Genomic DNA, 27,022 nt, shown 5'->3' with positions numbered 1-27,022 from the left:
GCTCCACTATCACAGGGCCTCACAACAGTGTACTGAGATCATGTTATCATGCTTATAACGTCATCTTACAATATGCCTTGAATTAGAAATGTCAGAGCTAGGCCAACCTTGCTTTGTAATTGATATTATCTAAAACAAGACTTGGTGAAAAACTAGTATGGCTGGACCGTGTTTGAAACTTTGGAGAATTACATTTAGAATTGATACAAGAAGCGGTGACACTTGGCTGGTGTAACTTGCGAGTTCCACAGACTGTAATCTTTTTTTGGAGCATTTGTAAAGTGCCTGCAAGTACTAGCTCGCTCTCTCTCTCTCTCTCTCTTTCTCTCTTTCTCTCTTTCTCTCTTCTCTCTCTCTCTCTCTCTCTCTCTCTCTCTCTCTCTCTCTCTCTCTCTCTCTCTCTCTCTCTCTGTACCTCTCTCCACCTCTCTCTCCCTCTCTCTTCCTCTCACTCGGCACGTGCTGTTCAGAGGCTGTATGCAATTAAAACTACTATTAAAACAAAGACACTAATTATTTTGGGACTGCTTGAAAATATGAAAAGGCATGGGGTGGCGTGTGGGTGGGTTATATACAAAAAAATGAAAAAAGGTTTAAATAACATGTAACAAATTATCTTTTACTTTGGATTGAATGGTTGTAATGTTTTCAATCTTCTGTTTTCCAGTTAGCACATATCTATTTTAGGGGCAAGTGAAATACTCGCAAACTAGAGCCCTGCAAAATAAAAGAAAAGGTTTGTTATTTAGATATAGCTATATCCCATAGCCTGTATGGACGATTTCTCTGCTCTTGTCTGGTTCGTTGACGAGACCCATTCCTATTCGTTGTAAGGCCAAAACCAGCATACCATAGCCTGAGGGACAATTGCTGTTGTAACGTTGTCACTTAGTCAGTGAGTCAGTCAATCAGTGACATTTGGGGAAGAGGAAGTTGACAGTACATTGTAGAGCAGCCTGGTCCAACTCTCATTCAGATCAGCTAACACAGGGAAGCTGTCTGAACCTTCCCTAAAACACCCGGGACAACGCTCCACACGTCCCACACTCTTCTCCCTCCTGGCTCCCAAACTGTGGAATAAACTCCCCATTGCAGTTAGAACTGCAGATTCACTCCCAATTTCCACTCCACCTCAGCCCTTAGCCCTTCACTCTCCCCGTACATCTTCCTGCCACCTTCTGCTCGATTGATGCTAGCGACTGACCTAGATATGACATGACATGTTTTTGTTACTTAGATAGACTTGTGCTCTTTAGGAGTTTAGGACATGATAGGATTTGGAGAAAATCTAAATCTAAAAATCTAGAATCTAGCTCTGATTTTTTATTTTTTTTGTGAAAACCAGACATTTTCAACGCGCGATCGCTCCAAAATGGCCGATCGCCATTTTTTTTGTTCCAGTGGATAGACCAGACCCTCCCCCGCCCCCGCCTTCCAAAGTTTGCGGGCCCTGGGTAGACAACCCGACCTGGCGGAGATCTGCGCCGAGGAGGAGCGCACCGTTCTAGTTTAGGCAATCAATTGTACATGGCTCAGACCTTCAGTAACTGGTCTCTTGCCTTCGTTTCGCATACATCACGGGAAACACAAATACCATCGGCTTGGCACTTTGTAGTGGCTTGATTGTTTAAATCCGGCGTTCTCCACCACTGAAAAGTTGAGTGGTACTGTATGTTCCGGGGAGGTGGTGGGGGGGGGGGCACACAGAAAGACAACCCCCTACGTAATTTGTGCACGGATCTGCACGTGCGTGCAAACACACACACACACACACACACACACACACACACACACACACACACACACACACACACACACACACACACACACACACACACACACACACACACACACACATGCAACATGTTGACATAATGACGACTTGTTTCTAGCTGTAGTGCGCATGATGTTGGTGTTCGTTTTCTTCGTGGCATGATGATTCATTTGTATGAGAAAATAGTGCTTCTCCAGTGCACTTGTTACTTAGTAGCATGACTTTGTAGTCGACACAGCAGTGACATCCTTACGCACGAGTCCTGTGGGTGTGCATCTGCAGCCGTTGACAGCTGTTACACCACATATGGTTAGTCATCCGATTGTGTGACTTGCTTAGTGCCTACCTATGTATTGCGGGACGCGTCTCGCGACAGGACACATATTGGATAGGTAACCAAATGTAACAAATTATTCGTCCGTGCACACACACACACACACACACACACACACACACACACACACACACACACATCATCTGACATAGGCTAGTAATAGTAAGAGAGCCAGGTAGTGGGTTTGGTTTTTGTTGGAACAGCGTGACTGTCCGTGTCTACATGAAATGTAGTTTATTGGATTTCCCATGACGTGCATTATATGTGTGCATAGTGTGTGTGGAGACAATTGCACTGTGGTGTGCTAGATGAAGGCACACGGATAAACGACATACGCCTTCTTCTATTAAGGTGGCTGGGTAGATAGATAGATGTCCTTTATTATCCACAAGGGGGGGGGGGGGGGGGGGGGAATTGCTCCGGTTAATGCATTCATTCAAGACAAGACAATAAATACATATACACCACAATTAATACACCCAGCAACCGACAATAAATACATTTTTTATTAAATTCAATAAAAAGTATGCCTAATTCTACATTTATAAGGGTCTTTAAAGGAAAGCAATGTCCTCTCCACACTCGTGGAACGCCCATAGAGTGTGTGTGTGTGTGTGTGTGTGTGTGTGTGTGTGTGTGTGTGTGTGTGTGTGTGTGTGTGTGTGTGTGTGTGTGTGTGTGTGTGTGTGTGTGTGTGTGTGTGTGTGTGTGTGTGTGTGTGTGTGTGTGTGTGTGTGTGTGCGTGCGCGCGTCCAGTCCAGTCCAGTTGACCAGGTGAGGTGGCTCAGAGATTAGGGTGTTTGTGTAATAGTCCTGTTCTTCTTGACCACAATGTTAAAACTTTAATTTAAACAGTTGCTAGATTCATTGTTTACCTAGTATCCCATAATTTCAATGTACAGATTATTATTTTTGATAGTATATTGTTTAGCCTGATGCCAGTTTACCTCCTATTTTACTGAGGCACGACACTGTCTCTCTGCATTTGATGTATGCGATTACATTTGTGACCTTTTTTTTCTCTTCTGCTCCAAATGTAGTCGTCACGCCAATTCACAATTCAATTCCTTGTGCATTCTAATCCCTTATCACTGCTAACGTCTACAGTTGGCCCTAGGGAGAGCACAGACAATCATGTGTCTCCTCGATACACGTGTCATCGAGGTCGCTTCTTTTCTCCTGGTGGTGAGGAGTCTTATCGGACAGACACTATTCCTCCCAGTTCCACACCCCACTGAACAGGCAACCTGACCAACCTGTAGGAGTCGATAGTGGCCTGGCTTCTCCCCTGCGAAACGCAGCCAATCGTGTTCGTATGGATGCCTGGCCAAGCCGGAGGCACTGTGAAGTATTCAAGCGCCTAGTCTCCTCCGCGGTGGTGGGCAGGAACTTTACCCCCGGGTGCCAACTGACCAGATCATGTGGGTGATTAACCCATTAAAACCTGAAGCCGATTCTACAAATGTCTCCTAAATCCCAACAGTTTTGTGAAAAACCTATGTTTCCATCTCAGTTGTCCTCAAATTTTCATGTCAAGGACCCCCTAAATTATATGTATTTGGCCGCCGACCCCCATCTCAAAATGTTTTGTTCCAGGGACCCCCAGAAGCAAAGATTTTAGTTAAAAAATGTTCGCTTTAAAACAATATATGTTCAAAGATTTGCACACATTTTCAAGATTTTTCAAAAATAGCAGATCTACAAGCTCGTAGCGCGGCACTCGGTGCCGCGCTATGAGCTTGTAGATCTGCTATTTTTGAATAGCCAAAGTGTAAAATAATGCTTTTTATGCTCAAATCAAAAAATGACACAGATGCGTTCCAGATCTTAATGGGTTAATAATAGTGTTGGTTGTCGTCATTGTAAAGCGTTAGCATTTGTAATAGTAAAACCCAGAAGATTGTTGCAACGGGTTCCTTATGTCAAAATAAGGTGACCCCAGTGATTATAATGGGACTTCCAAAAACAGGGCTTGTTTCATCCATCAAGGTTATGCCTAATACAAGGGGCTATGCAATGGAAAGGGGAACACAGAGCCATGACATTGTAAGCCATATGAAAAGATTTCCCCTTTTATACCCAATACATGCAGGTCGAGTACTTTTTTTTCTCTTTTATGTTTTTGTTCCCATTCAGGCATAATCCTCCTTGAGAAGGGCTTGAAATAATTCTGTGATGTAATAATCCACGTCTTACAAAAAAAGAAGAAAAGGGGATATATCTGTTCATGTTTCTGTTGATAAGTCAGCACCTGCTTACCCAAATTACTGAGAAATAACAATAGTGGGATAATGGCGTAATAATCACCAATCCGTTGGATTTTATGAGAATGTATTATAACAACCCCACTGTAGTAGCCAACATAGAATAATGCAAAATGTTGCTCTCGTTTTGACTTGGGTTTTTAGATTACTGTTGGTTTTAGGTGTCCTCATGATGGAGAATTTAATAATTTAAGGCTGGAACTCTTCCTCACTTAATGTTTTAGGCTGGTTACAGTAGGTAGCAGTGCAATGGTTTGCAATCACACAATCTATTGCCCTTACTTTTATAATGGAAATAATTCAATTAAACTGTTTACAAGTGTAGTGGAAACAAGTCTTTCAATTTTCCCATTTTCATGCAACGTGTGCAGCCATGTATTGAATACATATTGATCTTGGCCTCTCCCCTTATGCCCTACAAACATTAGCATTCATTACCTCTAGTATCAACTAGGCTATAGTCTCATCAATTTCATATCCTATGATATTTCCTTTGCTCTCATGAAACCTTGAAAGCCAGCCAGTGCTAAAATCATAAATGAAGTATTGAGCAGCGGGTCAGATCTCATGAAAAAAGTCAATCCACTCATATACTATGTGTATCCAGGTATCCAAAACCCTCTAATACTGTAATAATTAATGTAATATTAAGTGTAATACCTACTACTAAAATGTATTTCCCTTTTAATAGTGTATTCACAGGATCCCATGGGTATTTTATTTCTATTCAAGGAAATACTTGCGTGCATATAGAACCAAAATGATGGACTACCCTAATAGAAAATATCAGACCATGGAGGGAGAGAGGAAAGAAAGAAAGAGAAAAATTTAGCACTAAGAGAATTTCTTGGAAATGAGGAATAAAAGCAAAAGAGGCAACCAACCTTTAAATATGTCACCTGGTGAATCCACCCACCATTTATCCAGCTGTCTGTTCTGCCCTCACATAGGTACCGTTGACAGTGGTGGAATGAATATACCATGTGTCACAGTATGTGTATGGTACACGCTGTGACAGATACTGTGACCCTATGGACTAGCTCTGACATTTCCAATTCAAGCCATATTGTACCGTGACGTTATAAGCATGTGTACTCCATCACATGGCAAACAGCCAGTACATGCTCACATGTTGCTGTATATGTTGTTGCCATAAAGGCGGAGACGTACAGAAAAATGATTATCCATAATAAGTACATTCATACAATTTTAACATACGAGGCCAGTGAAAAGGCGTGTCACCCCGACTGCGTTCTAGGGAGGGTGACGCAACATTCACAATATGTGTGTGTGCGTGCGTGTGTGTGTTAGGGCTGTCAACTTTCCTCAGAAATAATATTCGAATATTGGTCTTAAAAATGTGCAGATATTCTAATATATTCTAATATTATTATTATTATTATTATAAAAAAATAAAAAATAAAAAAAACATTTTTTTTACAGAAACAGTACAAAAAAACAATGTATCGAGTGCTCGGATCCAATAAAACATATCTTTTGTTTGTTTTTATAACTTCACATTGTTTTTTGTATTGTCCCTGTCAAAAAAAAAACAACTTTATTTTTTGAAATTCAAATATAAATTTTCATATTCGAATATACATATTTTCCCAATATTCGAATAATATTCTAATAACGAATATTCGTTTGACAGCCCTAGTGTGTGTGCGTGTGTGTGCGTGTGCGCCCACAGAAAGACAACCCCTATGTACTTTGTGCACGGATCTGTACGTGCAAACGCACACACATGCAACATGTTGACATAATGACAACCTGGTTCTGTCGCCGTAGTGCGATGCCAAGTGCATGATGTTGGTGTTCGTTTTCTTCGTGGCACGATGACCAGTTTGTATAAGAAAATAGTTCCTTCTCCAGTCCACTTGTCGTCGTCGGTAGCATGACTTTCTAGTCAACAGAGCATTGAGATGCTTATGCACAAGTCCTGTCGGCGTGCATCTGCAGCCGTTGACATGGTAGGCTGTTACACCTCATATGGTTAGTCATCCGATTGTGTGACCTGCCTACCTATGCATTGCGGGACTTGTCACGCGACAGGACACATTGAATAGGTAACCAAATGTAACTTGCTTTTGACAAATTATTCATCATCTGACATAGGCTAGTAATAATAGTAAGAGAGCCAGGTAGTGGGTTGACTGTTTGTTTGTCGTTGGAACAGCGTGACTGTCCGTGTCCACACATGCACTGTGTAACTGGAAGATAATTGACGCATATCGCGTAAGAGCACTAATGGCAGAAGTATTGCACAATGTTGTAGTTTCCTTTATGAAAGTTGCGAGCATGAAATGGAGTTCATTGGATTTCCCATGGCATGCATTATATGTGTGCATAGTTTGTGGAGGCAATTGCACTATGGTGTGCTAGTAGGAGGCGTCCAGATAAACGAAGTACGCCTTCCTCTATTAAGGTGGCTGGATAGCATATCCTTAGTTTTTTTATTGGTACATTAACAAAGTAGGTTCACTCCATTTTGCCGCCCATTCTATTAGTAATTACATGCTATTTATGTATTAATTACAGTTTTTTAATTTGTAAATTATTGAGTGGAGGACCAGAATATTAATATTTTTAAATCAAATTGCTGCTGATCAAACAGTAGCTATCGTTCACCATATTGTATCCAAAAATGTTTATATATATATATATATATATATATATATATATATATATGCTGACAAAGCTTCATACATACTGTAATATACCTCCACCTTGCTCTGTTCAGTTGTATTACTTAGCAGCACCTTTAAAATGCTGAATTGTGACATGGACGAATTGGAAAAGGATTTCTTATGTTGGGTGGCTTATACAAAGAAGATTCTCTTAAATCATTTGATGATCTCGTTTTACTGATGTGAAAAATGTAGGGTGGCATTTCTTCCTTGGACCTAGAGGGAATGTGCTTGCAAAGTTTCACGCTACGCAACGCATGCTGCGTTCATGATTTGAGGCATTTTGTTCAAAACGGACCACTCCTGCAAACTTTGGAAGCCGATCTTAGTCAATCAGGATGGAATATTAAAAAATCGGACAGATACGTCTTGATCACATGACTATGGAGATACTGTGTACCGATTTGCGTGATGTTTGGACAAAAGCTGTATGGAGTAATATAAAAAGATGTGTTTGCAAAGATCTGCCTCCTGGTAGCACTATAACAGGCCGATGCGAAACATTTTGGGCAGACGTTCTGCTCTTTAGGGAGTGTGTGCACAGTTTCACGTTGATCGGGTCAACAGTGCCGGATATTAGCTGTTCACCGACAGACGGACGGACGGACGGACACACAGGGCCCGAAACACATTGGTCTCGGGCACGCCTTCGGCCTGGCGGAGACAATTATGTACCTTATGGTTAGGAATAGGATTGTGTGGAATCTTAACTACTTTGTGATAAAGAAACGTTGATACATGATCTTGTTTCTTTGAAAAGCACTGCTAAACATACTGTACTTTCATGTCCCGACCCACTGTGTTGCTTTAGTTCTCAGAGTACAGACTCTGCTCTGACTTATTCAGTATTCCTCCCTCAGAGTCTGTGTTCAACTGCATTCATCTCACTGCATTCCCTCATTGCACCCCATTTACATCCATACTTTAGAAATAGGCCACTCTGAACCAAAATACCTTTCAAGTTGGTTCCAAAAGTACTTAGACAGCATATAAATGTTGAGTTTGAGATTGGGGAATTAAACAATGTAATTTTGGGTGTGTTTTCATTAGAGTGAACCACCAGCCAGGGAAATTATGTAAATCCTAGCTAGTCCCTCATTCTACTTGGACTATAAATACGTCAAATCCATATTACAATGTTGTATCAATAAGTAATTAGTAATTGAGAGGGTAATTTGTGTTGTCGTGACTCATGAGTCATATTTCGATTGTGACAATTCCCCTCCCCAAGCCCCCTTAAAATCGCATTGTTTTGGTTTCCTTTACCCAAGAGGCTGGACTGTGTTGAAAATTACTACCTCTGTGACACAGTGACAATTTTTGAGCCCTGCTGCTACAGTCTACAGAGATTCATGGCACACGGCAGTATAATTTATATTAGATTCATTGGGCAGAGCAGATTGGTTAATCCACGTGAATCAGCTTTCATCTGGCTTTAGTGTGCCAGGGTTCATGTCAGGACGCAGACACAAATCAAGCTTGACTAACTATGTGTTTGTTATTTATATGGGGGGTGGGGGGGGGGTAGACACTACTGAGATAGCGAGGCACCCCTCAGTACGCTACTATTTGGGCAGCTTCAGGTTAGCATAGTCATCTTACTGAAATATCACAGGTGGATGTGGGTAGGAGATTATAAAAACTACCTCATATGCTTGGCTAAATTTGCATTGCTCTTATATTTTGCCTCTGCTTAACCCATTTTTTGATTTGAGCTAAAAACAAAGCATTATTGTACACTTTGGCTATTCAAAAATAGCAGATATACAAGCTCATAGCGCGGTACCGAGTGCCGCGCTACGAGCTTGTAGATCATCTAATTGTTATAATGCAAATAATCTAATTTGCATTATAACATCATAAGGTACAACATACAGCCATATCATCTATTTTTTTGTCTTTTGTCTTCAAATGCAAAAAAGGCCTTTCAAATGCTTGGCAAAGCACAATCCATAAGTCGAGTAAAGTAGTGTCTCAAGTCTCAAGCCAAGACTGGTTCATCTTCTCGTTCAACTGTAGCTTCATTCATATTTCCCCCATATAGTACATAACATATTAAACACATATCATATTGTACTGAAAGTAAAATATGATACAATATGTGTTTATACAATTGGACTGTACGGGCTACTGTACAGTACCCTAGCAACCTGAACCTCTGTGTTGTCTAATAAGGCACAGCTGTCATCGTCTCCGGCTCTCCGCCATGCTGAAGGCGTGGCCGAGACTATGTTTTTGCCCCTGTCCGTCCGTCCGTCCGTGTGCGTGTGTGTGTGTGTGTGTGTGTGTGCGTGTGTGTGTGTGTCCGTCTGTGAGCAGGGACCGTTTGACCGATTGGCGCAAAACTGTGCACGCACACTCCCTGGAGGCCAGAGCAGGACCTCTGCCCCAAATGTGTCACATCAGCCTGCCACCAGGAGGCTGATTTTTGCAAAACACATTTTGTTGGTATTACTCCTACAGATTTTATCCAAACATCACGCAAATCACTACAGATTATCTTTATAATCATGAAATCAAGACAGATCTGTCGGGTTTTTTCATATTCCATCCTGGAATGGCGTGGCGAGAGAGTTATGTTTTGCACCCTGTCCATCCGTCCTTCTGTGTGTGTGTGTGTGTGTGTGTGTGTGTGTGTGTGTGTGTGTGTGTGTCATTCTGTCTGTGAACAGCTAATCTCCGGCATCGTTGGCTTGATGCAGCGAAACTGTGCACGCACACTCCCTGGATGCCAGAGCCGAACCTCTGCCCCCAATCTTTTCCCATGGGCCTGTTATAGCGCCATCAGGAGGCAGATTTGTGCAAAACTCAAATATTGACATCTAAAGTTTGCAGGAGTGGCTCGTTTTGAACAAAATGCTGCAAATCATGAACGCTTCGTCCGATTGCGGTGAAACTTTGCACACACATTCACACTATGTTGAGGAACAAATGCCACCCTTTCAACATTTCCCTATTATAGCGCCACCAGGAGGCCGATTTTTGCTAAATATATATTTTTATATTACTCCTACAAATGGTGTCCAAACATCACGCAAATCGGTACATATTATCAACAAGTCAACAAGACGGATCCGTCCGATTTTACACATTCCAGCCTGATTGGTGAATTCCGAACATTGCTGGCCCACACTAACCTACCGGACCTGGCGGAGACCTCTGCACAGAGGAGCACTTTTTTTAGTTGAATACTGCAGAGTTAATTATTTTCTGTACAGTAAGAGATGGGACATATATGCAGGAAATGTGTTTTTAACTCATTGAGTGCCCAAATTATTAATATCTATTTCTTTATTTTTTCAAAGTGCTTAGGAAGCGAGATACAGCCTTTTTCAGTTTTAAGTTAAACAAGGAGTGGATGGAGCTGCAAACCTTCAGATGATGATATCTTGGGTTCCAAAAAAAACGACACGTGAAACACGTTAATGGCACGTTGCACCATAGCGCTGAAACGCGTTAATGGCACTCAATGAGTTAAAAGTCATTTCCAGAGTTGACATTGTTTTAAAGCAATGCTTAATAAGGATCTGTGTTGTACTTTATATCACAGTGTTCTGTTCACTTGTCTCATTTTTTATACAGATTGTGGACACGGAAAGGTATCAACAGGAGCCCATACATTGTGATTGGATGTGAGACTCTTTGACCCCGCAATTGAAGATGATGTTGCTATGGAAACTGCTGGTACTGCAGTCACTTATGGGGTCTCTTGCAGGTAAAGTATGTTATTAAGAACTTTTGATGCATGCCTAAACGGTCTTTTTGTGAAGGGTGAGTCTTTATTCACATGCATTTGAGGCAGGTTACGATCTGAAAGCCATCATTTGAAATGGAGCATCTGCGTATAGACTAACCGTGAGCGAACGTAATGATTTCCACCATCTAGATAGATAAAGTGTGGGATTAATTAAACAAGGGAGTAATATAATTGTTTGTAAATGATTACAGGCAATATTGCCTCAGTGTGTTGTATCTGAGTTTCAGGTTGGCACTTGGAGATGGTTATAGCTTTAACGCTGTGAATATTAATAAGGAGAGCGTGTTACAAATATTAAAGACGAAAATGTGAATTGACAGCACTGTTAGAATTAAGTGTGATATTTTATATGGAGAGTGAAAGTGCAGTGAAATGGGATATTTTATCTGGAGAGTGAAAGTGCAGTGAAATGGAAATCTGTTTTCTGCACAGAGAGTGTATTATACCACTTCAAAGAACAAAATATGTTATGAAGGCACAGTCAAGCACAATCAATCAATGAATCAATCAAGCAAGCAAACAAGCACATCTCAGAATCATTTCAATTGTTAGAATATTGTGATTTTTAATGACTGCAACATTATCTAATAATCTATGGTCTTTGGTAGGTCTGTTTTTCTTCATCTTACTGTAGTGAAAAGAGGTGCGGGATATTCATCTTTCAAACTGACGTATAATAGGGGATATGAGTCAACTGAACACCATCACTGGGTTTTTAAAATGTCCATCATTGGTTGAATGTGTGGTAAAGTTGAATTATAGCTTCATTATTGCCGTGGTGCCCATTTCCACCTACGGGCTCTCTGGCATTGATCACATTTTGATGGAGGACTTTAATTTGTCTCCCTTACAAATAGGTGGGGTCAACAGAGAACAAGTTGAATTACTCAAAGTGTTTAATCAAGAGGTATTATACCAATCAAGATGAAGAAAAGGCTCTATTGATGAGGTCACTGTTGTGGAAAACCCTCCTACTCATTACTCAGCGCACACTTACCGACCTGTTCTGCACCTTTTGGCCCTGCCCTGCACATTAAATTATCACATTCAACTTATTTAATGGGGAATCCTTGGCCATGGGCTAGCTATTTCCTGGGCAGACATTTTAGCACTATCCCAATAGCAATCAATCCCAAATGATCTCACAGCAAGCAGCTGGTGATGATTGACCGGAATGCTACGAGTGTTCATGGAGATGATAGCCCATAGAGAACACTTCCGTAAACCATTGGTTCTCAAGGTGGGGTCCGTGGACCCCCAGGGGTCATTGAGGGAGTTCCAGGGGGTCCCCAGCTAAATGATGCATAGTTAGGAACCTTAGTGCATAGATGCATAGTTAGGAACATAGTTAGGAACCAAATGGACCCTTATGGGTCCATTTGGTTCCATTTGTACACTCTCAGAGTTAAATTAACATTGATTTTACAATATAAACTGTGGTCCCAGAGATAGAAATGCCATTAAATGGGGGTCCGTACAAGTAGCCTAATGCATGTCAAACTGGGGGTCCTTTAAATTAAAATGGTTGAGAATCACTGCTAGAGCCGTACAAATCTTCTCTTATGGGGGTCCCTGGCATATCTTTTTAAATGGGGGTCCGTGGGCTAATAAGTGTCAATTTGGGGGTCCTTGACATGAAAAAGTTCGAGAACCACTGCTGTAAACTACTGCAAGAAGGTTAACCTGCTATATATTAATGAGCTCATAACTTTTAGAAATCTTTTAAAATGAACAATTGTTGAATACATATACAATAGTGTTAGTCCAACTTGCTTTGATGCTCAAGATCCAACTGTTTGTTGACCTCATATTCATTGTGGCATTACATATTCACAGCAATAATATTGTACTGTAGCCACACTTTAAGCCAAAACGTAAAAGTTACGGTGTCTGAATATTCATAATTAAATGTTTAGCATAATTGAAATGTAACTAGCTGGCTGTCATTATGTCATAACAAATGTAGGTCAAAGAGTTGAACATAGAGCCACACACTATCCCTTTTCCAGCCTTTTATTGCAGAACTAGAAAAAGTGCTCCGCCAGGTCAGCTAGGTTATTGTGGGCCAGCAATGTTGGGAATTCGCCAATCAGGATGGAATATGAAAAATCGGAAGGATCCGTCTCGATCACTTGACTATAGAGAAAATGTGCACTGATTTTTTTAGGCTTGTAATCATAGGGGAACTTACTTTGGTGCTATACTGTATGCACAGTATCTTTAAAAGCCATATATAGCGCCTTTTGTCAATATATATAAAACCATTAAAGGTGCCTAAACTAAGCAACACCCCAAAGAACCGCCATTTCTGTGTTTCACAGACTTGTGAAACTGGTGTGTCCTTAAAAGACAGAAATTAACATTTTAGAGCTTTTTAATCTGCAAGTGGGAGCATAGAACCAATCTAAATCCTATGTTAACCAGTCATTCCTTATAAAAAAGAATAAGGTGTTTTTTAAAGTAAACATTTTCAAGTAAGCAAAGCAAATACATATTTTCCTCCTTCGAGACACGTTATGCCAGTGTGCTGTGTACTTTTTCAGGTCACTGCTCTTGATGCATAGTTACCGTATGCAACGGTGAATTATGAGGCAGACAGAAAAGGTCAAGCAGCCTACTCAATGTCAAGCAAAGATGCATAGCTAAACTGAGAGAGACTGTGTGTGTGTGTGTGTGTGTGTGTGTGTGTGTGTGTGTGTGTGTGTGTGTGTGTGTGTGTGTGTGTGTGTGCGTGTGCGCTCGTGTGTGCACGTGTGTGTGTGTGTGTGTGTGTGTGTGTGTGTGTGTGTGTGTGCACTTTTGGTACAGTAAATTTGCTCTGAGTCACTCTTCCCAGTTTGCACCACTGCCCTAAATGCACTCACACAGTCCTGGCTCCCCGGAATCTTTGATTTCCTGCTTGTTGCCTCATTTTATTCCAACATGATGATGGCAGCAGCACCCCCTCCTTCACTTCCATTTACTTCTGTCAGACACTTTGCACCCACAGTACAGTAGCAGCTTTCCCCCCACATTTTGGGTGCTGCTGTCACGGAAGAATTTTGATTTCTTCACCCTGAGATATGCTTTTCTGGAGCAGATTAACGGGGTTGGCCGCCCAGGCAGGCTCAGCATTTTACACACACACGCACACGCGCACACACACACACACACACACACACACACACACACACACACACACACACACACACACACACACACACACACACACACACACACACACACACACACACACACACGCACACACACTCACACACCCACATAGTATATGCCACCGCACCTCATACCTAAATACACTTCCTTGCACAACTAGGCCTGTATACACAGAACACTCAATATATATTTGTTCATGCCTCATGGGTGAAGAAGGACTCTTAAAGGACGCAATGTAGGCGCCTGTAGTTAAGTGGAGGCTAATTGTGTGTTTCCACATATGATGTATGGCTATTCCAACCTTGGAAGCTCTGAAGGTTTTAGTGTAGTCGACCACGGCTTTGACAATATTACTACATTGTGGAGGAGTAGTACAATTGGAACTTTACTGCACTGTCAAAGGATGCATAACATTAGCCTTATCAACAGCTACAATACTTCTTCTGTAGGCCTGTGAAATATAGTACCTTGATCAGATGTCCCATAACATAATTTTGGAGACACAAATCATCATCTGAGACAAGGAAGATGAGTTGGCATGCTAGGAGGCAAACTATTTGCCATTTACCGAGGACTTTCTCCAAAGATCAACTTTGTACACATCTGCAGTAAATATTTATCTACAGTAAATAGGCAATGTGTATTCCTGTCACCTAGCATTTCGCAAATCTGAATAATTGCATTCTGCATAAAGTCTCTAACCCCTTCTTCGTGATTATCTTTGCTGCTGTATTGTTGACATTCATTTTTGAGTGCAAACCAGAATTTTGCTGTCACTTTCATGGCTTAGCTGAGTTGTAATCTATCAAGCAGAAAACAGAAGGGGCAGTCATACACAGTGAAATCCTCCGTGTGAATTTATCCATTTGCAACTCAGAGATTTGATTGTGTACACAACATCATGTATCCTCTACATTCAATTCTCAGATTTATTTTAAACAGGAATCTTCTGTGTTTTGGTTTGAAGCAAAAAAACGATTACACACCTTGGCAAAACAGCGCTTCGGTCAAAAAAGCATGATGCGTCTGTGGATCGGCATCAAAACACGAAGGAGCGCTGCAACTCTGTGCCTTGCTCTAAAAAGTGGAGAATATTATAACTTTTATATGCATTTAAAAAACACTCTTAAAGGACATCTTCAACCATTTTCAACCTGTCTTCCTATAATTGGTCCTCACTAATGCTCATGGTAAAATGGTAAAAAAAAATTCTACTTGGTCTGTATCTCAGAGGAGGGCTGTGGACAGTCCAGAGTCCCTTCTACCAGTGACATCATCGATGGGGAATCCAAGCTAATATAAACTGCAGTCTTTCTATTCCTGGAAAGTTGCAATGCAATAATAGAAGCCATTGTTCTCGCATTGATAAAAATCTAAATACAAATTTTTAAATCTTGTTGGAAAAAAAAATCCTAACGATGATGTCACTGGTAGACGGGTTTCTGGACTGTCCACAGTCCTCCTATGAGACACATGCAGACCGAGTAGACAAAATGGTACCATTTTATCATGAGTATTAGTGAGGACCTATTATATGAAGATGGGTTGAAAATGGGTAAAGTCGTCCTTTAAGTTTTCCTGAGTGTCTTGTATTTTAGGTCAAAACTAGGCCTTTTTTACTGTTGTTTTTTTCTCTTCTGTTTGTACCCTTTTAGTAATGCTTATATGTGCTCTCTTTTGTAATTTTGCTTGTTTTCTGTATGGGCACTACGGGTGGAAATTGACATTCTTGCTAAATCCGGTGTATTTACACTGCCTGTGGTGTTCATTAATATGCGCTGTCCCGTCCAAATAAACATATGAATAAATAAATGACGCATAGTAGAAGAGAGGAGCGCGTGCCAGGCAATAGGACAACATTGGTTTGGCTGGTGACGTGTTTCTAGTGACATGTCTCGGTGTGATCACCCCCTAAGCAGCAATGACCAATTTGCTCAAGGCTTACATCAACAGTTGAATGAGCAATGCATCAATCAGATTGAAATAATATATGATAGTTTTACATAAAGTATGTAAATACGGCTAGAGAATCTTTCAAGAATGGCTATTTTGATCAGTTTCACTGTTATCTCCATACCAACAGTACTCTGCAGAGATAGTAAAGGAGTTCTAGATCTTAATGAAAAACCATACTGTATAGTGATGCGCGGGTTGACCCGTAACCCGCTGGACCTGCGGGTCAACCCGCGGCGCGGGTGGGTCGAGTCAGAATTTCAGAGGCAATTATGCGGGCTGCGGGTGAGTGGGTCAGCCGCTCTCACACGCAAAAAATAAATAAAAAATCACATGCTCTTGTTTTGTCTTTATTCCTAATAAGGATAAGAATAATAACAATAAAACAGTTTGAATACACTTGGGGATTATTTTCTAACCATGATTTTACAGAATAAAAAAAAAATCGCGGGTCTCGGGGCGGGTTGAGCCATAGATTTATATATGGGTTCGCGGGGCGGGTTGAGGCGGGTTGGGTTCCGTGGCGGGGTGGGGCGGGTCATGAAAAAACCCGACCCGCGCATCACTAATACTGTATAAGACAAAATCACGTCTAACAATAAAACTATTCTTATATTGGGGTCCCAGAGATTGTAATCTTATCAAAAGGGGGTCCGTGGCCTAATGCATAAAAGAGGTCCTTGAAATAAATAAAAAAGTTGAGAATCACTTCTGTAGCAAAGGCATTTTCTGGCCTATGCTTATGCTCTCAGATAAATATTTATCTGAGAGTTGGAAGATTCATTAAAGGGGAGAATACTTTTTCCTTTTTATGTTTATTTACCCGGGGAATGTTCTTCAGGCACACTCTTTTTTCAGCCGTGCACAGACGCTATGCTCACTCAAGAGTTGCACACATCAAAAACCTTAGAGCTGCTCTGCATGATCAAAGTCTTATACATTCAGTTGGATAGCGAGTTATACTCTACTCCCCTGCTCAAGGGCCTCTCAGCCATACACAGAAGTTGTTGAGGGAAGAGAGAGCACAGTCCCATTCACTAACCCCCCCCACTCACTTCCCTCCAGCTACGCTGTATGTGAACCAGTAGCCTACTCCACTCGACAGAAGTCCAACTCTGTAAGGTTTAGGCTGACTGACAACCCTCTTTTATCCACCACAACCACTGTTTCCCCACAGCACACTGTTAACCCATTGAGACCTGAAGCCGATTCTACTATGTCTCCTAAATCTCAACAGTTTTCTGAAAAACGTATGTTTCTATGTCAGTGGTGCTCAATCTTTTTCATGTGAAGGACCCCCAAAATGATATGAATTTGGCCGCCGACTCCCATCAAAATATGTTGTTCCAGGGACCCCCAGAAACAAAGATTTCAGTTAAAAATGTTCGCTTTAAAAATATATCTATTCAAAGATTTGCACACATTTTCACGATTTTTCAAAAATAGCAGATCTACAAGCTCGTAGCGCGGCACTCGGTGCCGCGCTACGAGCTTGTATATCTGCTATTTTTGAATAGCCCAAAGTGTAAAATAATGCTTTTTAGCTCAAGTCTAAAAATGACACAATTGCAGGTCTTAATGGGTTAAGCCTGTTTTATACTTGGATGTGAGCTTGTAGATATTTTCGCTGTGCGACAACAAGCTGCTTTAGACTATGAGAGTTCCTCCACTCATGTATTGTGGTGTTTCTCAAAGTGGGGTCCGGGGACCCCCAGGGGTCCTTGAGGGAGTTCCAGGGGGTCCCCAGCTAAATGGTAGATACAGTAGTTAGGAACCAAATGGACCCTTATGGGTCTGTAACTCTGTGAGAGTGTACAAATGGAACCAAATGGACCTCAACAGGTCCATTTGGTTCCATTTGTACGCTAAATTAACATTGATTTTACAACATAACTTGGGGTCACAGAGATAGAAATGCCATTAAATGGGGGTCCGTAGCCTAATGCATGTCAAGCTGGGGGTCCTTGAAATTAAACTGGTTGAAAATCAGTGCTATAACCGTAAAAACCTTCTGTTACGGGGGTCCTTGGCATATCTTTTCAAATGGCGGTCCGCGGGCTAATAAGTGTCAATTTTGGGTCCTTGACATGACATACAGTATGTATGAGAATGCTCTCAAGTAATCATTTACATCATTTGACAGTGAGTTGTGTTTAGTGTTTTGGCCCATAGTTCAGGGCGAGTGAAAAAAATGTGATAACTCAGATTTAAGTAGTATGGTCAGAATAAGGAAAACACCACCATAACAATGTCACTGTGTGATGGTAATTGTGTTACTGGGGTCAGGGGACCATTTCTGGCATGACTCTGATTAAATTAAATCTCTTTAAGGGAAAGGTTAGTGCTTAAATTCAGATAACATTTCTGATCATCTGTGCCCTCTGTCTTCATCAGATGCCAATTCAAAATGATGGCTTTGCTCATTCCCAGGCTTTCTCATAGGAGAAGTCACTCTTCTTATATTCTTTGTGCATTTACATGAATTTCCTTATTTGATATTTACCTATTAATTATGTATGTATTACTTTTCTAACTCGATACCATTGTAATTCATTCCTCAATGGTTTCTCGAGGTGAGATAAAGATTGATGATGTATAAAGGTTGTTGAGGAGAACGCCTGGAATGATTCCAGTGTCAAATGGGAGGGAGGTAATGATACCTACTCGGTGTATTCTCACTGGTTTTGTTGAGAGGTCAATCAAAAGGTTGATAGGAAGTGCAAAGACTAAACTTGAGTTTGGACTCATTGAAATGACTCATTGATTCATTGAACATTGGCTCTAATAGCTTCATATTACAATGTGTCTTTTTTTGGTCACATTTGTGTTCCTTTGTGTTCCCCTGGGGGCCCTGGGGCCCACTGGGGAACACAACGTAAACTAGAGTGTGGCGGAAACACCTCACCACCAAAACGCTTCTTAAACTAGTTGTGCTTATCCAAGAAAATCGAGAGCCTTGGTAAAGCCTAGAATATGGTTATCCTCATGTCTATTTATTTTTAAATAAATGTAATTCCCGACTTGCTCAATTAAGGTCATACCAGTGGCAGGGTGGATAGACACTCAGGCCAAAGCCAAAGGCAATTAGTAGCCATGTGCCACGTGTCCTCAAGAGAGAATGAAGAGAGAAACAAATCTACGTCTCTAATTACTAATTAAATGTTAAATACATTGTATTACATGTGAAATGCATGAATTCAAGAATGCCCTCAAGTAATCATTTACATAATTTGACAGTGAGTTGTGTTTAGTGTTTTGGCCCATAGGTCAGGGAGAGAGGGAGAGAGGGAGATAACTCAGATTTAAGTGGACGTTGACTGAGGAAGCTTATTTCTGAAAGCAAATTCACAGTGGAATTATGACTTTTGACAATAGTATACTGTTACCCTTACAGGACCTTTCTCCCCCAAGTGAAATGACAGAAGGCAGCGCAGGCTCAGTACAATGAATTTATTGATTGAGTAAAGGAAGGGATCAAGGATCACAGATTGGTGAAGCAGGCAGAGGTCGGAACAAAGTTTCAAACTAATCCAAATATCTGACACAGAGTAGACTCAATAGCAGACCTAGACACAGATGAACAGATGTGGGTTGTATTAAACAGTAAGCTTGTTCACAGTCTCGTAGTCAGTAATACAGGCAGAGCTCAGAAATCCAAGTAATCCCAAATGGTAAGCAGAGGCAAAGTTGGGGAACAGGCGGAGTTCAATACCAGCAAACAGAGTCCAAGATGGTGGGCAAATAACAGCTGCAGTGCAAAACCCTTAAACAGCAGTTGAAAACGCAAGTTAAAAAAAAGCTGGCGGAGTTCATAACGGGTAACAGGTTGTAAGAGACAACAGGCAGAATTGTAAGGAAACAGGCGGTGTTAGAACAGCTAGTCAGAATACAGTTATTAGCACTGGAACAGCACAAACACTGCATGGTCTAACAGACAACACAGAGAATGGTGGGGTATGTTCTGTAAATTGCAGTGACGATTATGAGCTGATGTGAAGCAGCTGTGGAGGAATGCGGGATTGGCACGGTCTGAAGCCGGGTTCATACTCTCGGCCGTTCTCCATCGCACGACGGAGCATAAATTAGGCTTGATACATTGAGAGGAATGAGTTGAGGTAGCAGGAATGTGGTAGTGGCAGTATCTGTAATGACAGGAGGGGCAGGGTTAGGCATGGCCTAATCTCTCACGACAGATTCTGCCTTCTTTTTATTTATTTTTACAGAATGGGTTCAATGAAAATAAATACATATGCTCACACAACACTCGAACATACCCTTCGAAAGACAGAAACAAAATGAAAACAAAAGAAAAAGGAAGCTCACAAGTGAAGGGGTGGAGCTTCCGGTAACAGCTCATTCGTGTTGCGATGCTTTGGTGAAGAGATTTGGTGTAGATGGAAAAAAAGCAGTTCAAGTGCAGTTGTAACTCAGGTCTCTTTTACCTAGGTAAACCCCAGAGGGTTAAGTGGTTAATGTGGTTGACCACAGTAACTGTCCTTGGTCCTGAACTGTCACAAAATAGTAATAGCTTTTAATTTGATGCTTTCTCCACTTATTGGTGGTCCTTGCATGACACTAGTGTTTGGATAGTTGTAGTATTATTGGTAGATGGAAACAAAAGCCCTGACACACTGAAAGCGTCACTGACACAAGCGTCACTGATGTGCGGCAAGTAGGCCACTTGTTCATGTTGGAAGCGTTAAATAGTCTCTAATCTATATATTTTGCTAGCATCGTACCAACGTCTGAAGTCATACAACGCAGCCCCCACAAAATACCATGCTAAAATCCCCACTATGTTGCATGAAAACATTTCTGCACCAAAAATAGATTTCATATCAATAAGAATATATCAAATGTGAAATAGAATTGATTCCCACCCTATTCCCACCCTATTGGTATGCAACTTGGACAGCAAGCTTGTCAGCACACAAGGCCATTGGCTCAAGACCTTGCTGTCGGTATGCCTGACTTGTTGTTCGGAAGCATGCGTTGCTACCTCCTGCTAAACCATAGCAATCCCGGTCGCACAAAATACAGTTTTCCCTTAAGCTGAATAGTTTCATAAGCTAAGGGGTACATTTAGGATTGTTGCATAAAGCCTCTTAGGTTGTCTCCTGCTTTCAGTGTGCAAAAAAATGTGGTTACACTTCACTCACAGTATCAACTCCATAGCGTTATTGGTGAAATGTGAAACTACATAACGCTATTGGGAATAGGAAGAAATGAACAGGCACTCGAATCGTTGATTTTCAGGGGGCGGCCCAGGGGGCCCCCAGAGCCTTGGGACTCCACGCAATTGCGTGGTTTGCGTGTTCGCCAAAACCACCCCCGGTCAAATCTATACACTGAACATGTTGTTGCTCATCGGAAAATGTAAGTGCCGTTTAGTCCCTCATAATCATTCAATATTACTGTCTAGTACCGCATAAGCACATAATATTTCCACCGAGACCCAAAAACATTAGAAACCGAAACACAGAATGAGAGAGTGTGTACAAAAAGAGAGAGAGAGAGAGAGACAGAGATACAGCTGTTACAGCATCAAGGACAGTGACACATGGGCTCGGCTGGACTTACTGCTTGACAGTAGGTTATTAAATAGATGCATTTTGTACATACCTGTCGGGACTGCTTCGGTATTACGTTCTCCTCTGCCATAGGCGATTTTTGCCTCTGCCACCAGGGGGGGGCAAGGGAAATATATGAACATATATTTATATATATATATATATATATATATATATATGTGACATATTCGGAATTGGCCGCCTGCATTTATGTCTCTACATATGTACATAATATAAGCTATATATGAGACATATATATATATTTTTTTTAAATATAAAAAATATATATATATTTAAAAAAAAAACTCCAGCCCCCAGGGGGAGCAAGTGCCCCCCATGCCCCCCTACTAAAAATCGCCTATGTCCTCTGCATTTAGCCATAAGATAAATGCGTTCACATCAAGCTAAAGTAAAGCACGACCACACCTGCTTCCAGGTGCGCTATATCCGGTTTATTGCGGGACAGTGCAAGATTTTGCAGGACCCGCAGCTTTTTCTTTTTACCACCCATTCCCACCCACAGACATTTTAAAGAAAATTGTGATCGTGATTGTGATTGCAAGATTCGTGTCGGCTCCCGAGGGACCCAGAGGATCCCACTCCTGTTGAAGGGCTCTAACACTTAAGGGTTGATGAACAGAGTTGGAACAGGTGTGTAGGTGGGTGGGGCAGTCAAGTGATGGAGAGAGGAGAGACAGAGAGACAGATGTGGCTAGCGGAGAGAAACGGAGACAGACTGTGTGATAGTGTAGAAGAAAATCGTTCCCTGCGAGCTAGAAGGGAGCCAATACTATTCATGTTTATTACAGCGAAATAAAATACTGTATATGTGTGGCTGGTTGCCTCTGTCGGCTGGCCGCGAGTTTGGCCCATAGTAGTGTGGTAAGGCATGGTGTCATTCTGAGACACGGAGAGTGATTGATTTAGTTATTAAAGCAGCACAGTACTAGTGGGATGTCTTTAAATTGTTATATGACACCATAGCTTCCTCTGGATGAGAAAAAGAAAATGGAGACGTGAGTCTTTTTGTTACACATGAACCACAGCCCACAAATACAGTATGTTACTTCACTGTCTGGCAACACTGCAGTGATGATAACCAGTAAATACATATGTTTTAATGAATTATTGGGGGCTTTTTCTGCTTTTATTGATGGTCCACAATGAAGATCGACAGGAAACGAGGAGAGAGAGAGTCGGGGAGTGACATAAAGCAAAGGTCCGCCGCCGGGCTTGGGAATCGAACCCAGGACCCATATTCCTCCCAAATACACGTTACTCTTGATATTACTATGACAGCCATAGCCGCTGTTCACCTTTTAACTGCTTGATATGAAGTATCAACCATAACCCATTAAGACCTGAGGCAATTCTTAAAAATGTTTTCTAAATCCTAACAGTTTTTTGAAAAGAATACAAAAAAAAGAATGTTCAAAAATAGCAGATATACAAGCTCATAGCGCGGCACTTGGTGCCGCGCTATGAGCTTGTATATCTGCTATTTTTGAATAGCCAAAGAAATCTAAAGTGACACAGATGCGTTCCAGGTCTCAATGGCTTAATTTATTATTCCGTTTGTGACTTATTAAATAGCGCTAGCAGCTAGTAGATGTTCTAGATAAGACGACTAAAGTGTCATTTTGGAATTTTGTTTTCTGCTTGTGCTCATCCACTCAAGACCAGAAAAAACACACAATATTGGTTATTTATTCATAACCATGACGGCACAGTGGTACAGTGAGTACAATAATGATTTGATCACATTCCGGTTAGCTCTTTTGTATTCTGGCCACTAGATCAGCGAGTATGAAATAGAACGTCTGTGTAAAAAAAAATGTATTCCGTATATCTATCTGTGTCTCATCTAACAGAGAAGATGAATATTCCCAGCCCACTGAACTACTTATGTGCAGTGAGGGTACTATCTATTCTAATAGCTCTGAGGAAGCATGAAAGATATGGGCAGATATTCTCTATTACTTGACCTTGAACCCATTTATGTAGTCTTTTACATTGCCTCTTTTCACAGAGGCTTCCCCTGACATCTGGCAGGCCTCCAGGAGGAGAGAAATATATTTTCTACACTGGATCATGTGTAGCGTAGCCAGTGTATCTGTTCCACTTGTAGAAACCCTGTCGTATCTTGTATTATCTAGAAGTAGCAGAAGGGACGGTATCTCTAACCCATTAAGACCTGGAACGCACCTGTGTCGCATCTTTTTTGATTTGAGCTAAAAAAGCATTATTTTACACTTTGGCTATTCAAAAATAGCAGATATACAAGCTCATAGCGCGGCACCGAGTGCCGCGCTATGAGCTTGTAGATCTGCTATTTTTGAAAAAACATAAACATTTGTGCAAATCTTTGATTTTTTATTTTTTTCAAGCAAATATTTGTAACTCAAATCTTTGCTTCTGGGGTCCCTGGAACAAAATATTTTGAGATGGGGGTCCGTGGCCAAATACATATACATTTTGGGCGTCCTTGACATGAAGAGAACCACTGATATAGTAACATACGTTTTTTTTTCAAAAAACAGTTAGGATTTAGAAGACATTTCGTAGACTCGGCCTCAGGTCTTAATGGGCTAATGAACTCTATGCAGACACTCAGAAAACCATCTGTACTAGTCATTTGTTTTGGCCTCTGAGAAGATCCGAACAATTCTGTGGAGGGCAAGAGTATTTTGTGAGGGTGTTAGAGTCGGAGTTGATGAATATACCTCGCTCGCTCCACACACGGTGCATTCACCTACAGTATAGGTGCTGGACTCTTGGAGCCATTCTTTTTTTTATTTATGCTGAGGTAAGCGCTATAAATTCATTTGCTGTCACCTGCTATTGGCCTAAAGATTAGGTGCGTTTTTCTCCTTCGGACTGTTGCTTGTCAGCAGTGTGGCCGGTTCTCTTGCGCTCCGCGGTAAATATTTCATGGCAGGTAGGGAGCACAGAGGTGAAGGGGACGCTGGAGTCCAGAACTTGCAATTTAGATGGTCTGCATGGCCAACAGAATTCTACTTTAGATTAACTTGACCCGTTACGACCGGGAACGCATCTGTGTGTCATTTTAGATTTCTTTGGCAAATTCAAAAATAGCAGATATACAAGCTCATAGCGCGGCACTCGACTTGTAGATCTGCTATTTTTGAAAAATCTTGAACATTTGTGCATTTCTTTGAATACATACATATTTTTTTAAACAACATTTTTAACTCAAATCTTTGCTTCTGGGGGTCCCTTCCTGGAGCAACATATTTTGGGATGGGGGCCCGCGGCCAAATACATTTTTAGGGTACTTGACATGAAAACGTTTGAGCACCACTGATATAGAAACATCAGTTTTTCAGAATACTGTGGGGATTTAGAAGACATTTGTAGAATCAGCTTCAGGTCTTAATGGGTTAAATCACAGCATGGCCTACAGAATTCTACTTTAGATGAATTTACAGTAAATCACCACATAAAATTCACTGCCTCATAGATAGATAGATAGATAGATAGATAGATAGATGGTAGACGGGACTATGGACGGACAAAGGTGAACATGTGGCTGAAGCAATGACTTGTAATCTACAACTCAAGCCTAAATAAACCAGCAATATATTCAGTAGCCCAATCCAAAAACAGCACTTCTGCCCGAGGCTTAGCCTGCTGACTCCATTAAGCCCCACGGCAGAGCAGAAATACCACTCGACATTGTAGCAATAATTCTGTCATAAGAATACAAAGGTAATACAAATATGCATTATGTAAATATGAATAATACCTATTCGCCGGGTTTCAAAAGCACACTCAGCATTCAAAGTAAGTCAACTTGCAGGATTAACCCTTTAAGACCGGGAAAGCATCTGTCATTTTATGATTTCTTTGGCTATTATATATACAAGCTCATATGAGCTTGTATATATAATATAGATCTGCTATTTTTGAAAAATCATTTTGTGCAAATCTTTGAATATGGATATATATTTTTAAAGCAAACATTTTTAACTCAGATATTTGCTTCAAGGGATTCTACAAATGTCTTCTAAATCTTAAGTGTTTTAACATAAGTTTTTTGAAAGAACTTATGTTGCTATAATATCAGTGGTTCTCAAACTTTTTTCATGTCAAGGACATGAAAAAATGTATTTGGCCGTGGACCCCATCTCAAAATATGTTGTTCCAGGGACCCCCCTGAAGCAAAGATTTGAGTTAAAAATGTATACATAAATTCAAAGATTTGCACACATTTTCACGATTTCTTTCCAAAAATAGCAGATCTGCAAGCTCATATGAGCTTGCAGATCTGCTATTTTTGAAGAGCCAAAAAAATCTAAAAATGACTCAGATGCGTTCCCGGTCTTAATGGGTTAAGAGACTGATGGGTACCCATATTATTTTTACCGTGACATTGTAAAAATGGATAAGACTCTAAGGTCAGGGCCAGGCTCCATACATTATGCAGTGGCTTGCTCCAGTGGGTCTCTATGGATACTACCGGGTAGAATTTATAGAGTGAATTATAGAGCCAGAGAGAGATACCTGAGTTGTAAGCCTAATTGTGACATTTCAAGATATATCTATGAAGGTGCTATGGCGATGTTTGCTCAAGCATGCAGCGATTACACTGCTACCTACAGCCCAGAAATAAAACTGATAATTGGGCACATGGCGTATGTATTTGTTCTAGTATAAGATAAAAGCCACTGAGATAAAAGATGGTGTTGACTTGTGTAGTGACACGGTACCACTACCATCGTTTACCACAAGCAAAATGGAATGAAATCTGTTGAAATCGTCAAGCAACAGTCTAGCTATAGGCTTTATTAACAGTAGAAGCAATGACAGCGTCAAGACTCGTGAAATCCCCAGTTTTCATTTAACCCTTTAAGACCGGGAACGCATCTGTGTCATTTTAGATTTCTTTGGCTATTCAAAAATAGCAGATATACAAGCTCTTTTTTTTTTTTTTTTTTTCGGACATTTGTAACTCAAATCTTTGCTTCTGGGGGTTCCTGGAACTAAATATTTTACAAATGTTAGCTTTAAAAAATATATAATCCAAGATTTTGCCACGTTTTTTCACGATTTTTCAAAAATAGCAGGTCTACAAGCTCATAGCGCGGCACTCGGTGCCGCGCTATGAGCTTGTATATCTGCTATTTTTGAATAGCCAAAGAAATCTAAAAATGACACACAGATGCGTTCCCGGTCTTAATGGGTTAATAAATAGTCCAGCTCTGACAGTAAATGGTGGCGCATCTCATTGTCACAGAACCTGCCATCCAACCATCCACCCACCCATGCAACCATGAAGGGCGTCCCTTGGCTTAGTTGTAGGCTACCTTGGTTGTCATGTACATCAGATGGTCTTAGTTGATGTCAAGGTCTCTTAGCTAGTGCCGCCTCCCCCTTCTCTCTCCTCAGGCCATTTCACAATGAGCAGAATGAACATCGACCTCTGTCATTCCGCTCGCTGAGCAGTCCACAGTGTGCCCGCTGCTGGTGCCAGGCCAGCTGAGCCGGTGCTGCTGGGCAGACTCTG

At 41.1% G+C, this 27,022-nt stretch overlaps 1 protein-coding gene across 1 annotated transcript in view; it reads left to right on the top strand.

Annotated features, from left to right (window-relative positions):
* The first annotated feature begins 10,684 nt into the window (after positions 1-10,684).
* The window catches only part of cntn4 (contactin 4), a 181,709-nt gene continuing 165,371 nt past the window's right edge, over positions 10,685-27,022 (top strand). The window contains exon 1 of the mRNA XM_084061172.1: positions 10,685-10,777. Coding sequence (XP_083917298.1) covers positions 10,723-10,777 — 55 coding nt within the window. The 5' untranslated portion in view covers positions 10,685-10,722. The remainder of the gene's footprint in view (positions 10,778-27,022) is intronic.

Source organism: Gymnoscopelus microlampas (genome assembly GCF_963454915.1).
Source record: "Gymnoscopelus microlampas genome assembly, chromosome: 7".
NCBI lineage: Eukaryota > Metazoa > Chordata > Actinopteri > Myctophiformes > Myctophidae > Gymnoscopelus > Gymnoscopelus microlampas.
Note: the sequence above shows the minus strand (reverse complement) of the source record. Positions and strands in the feature narration are given on the sequence as shown.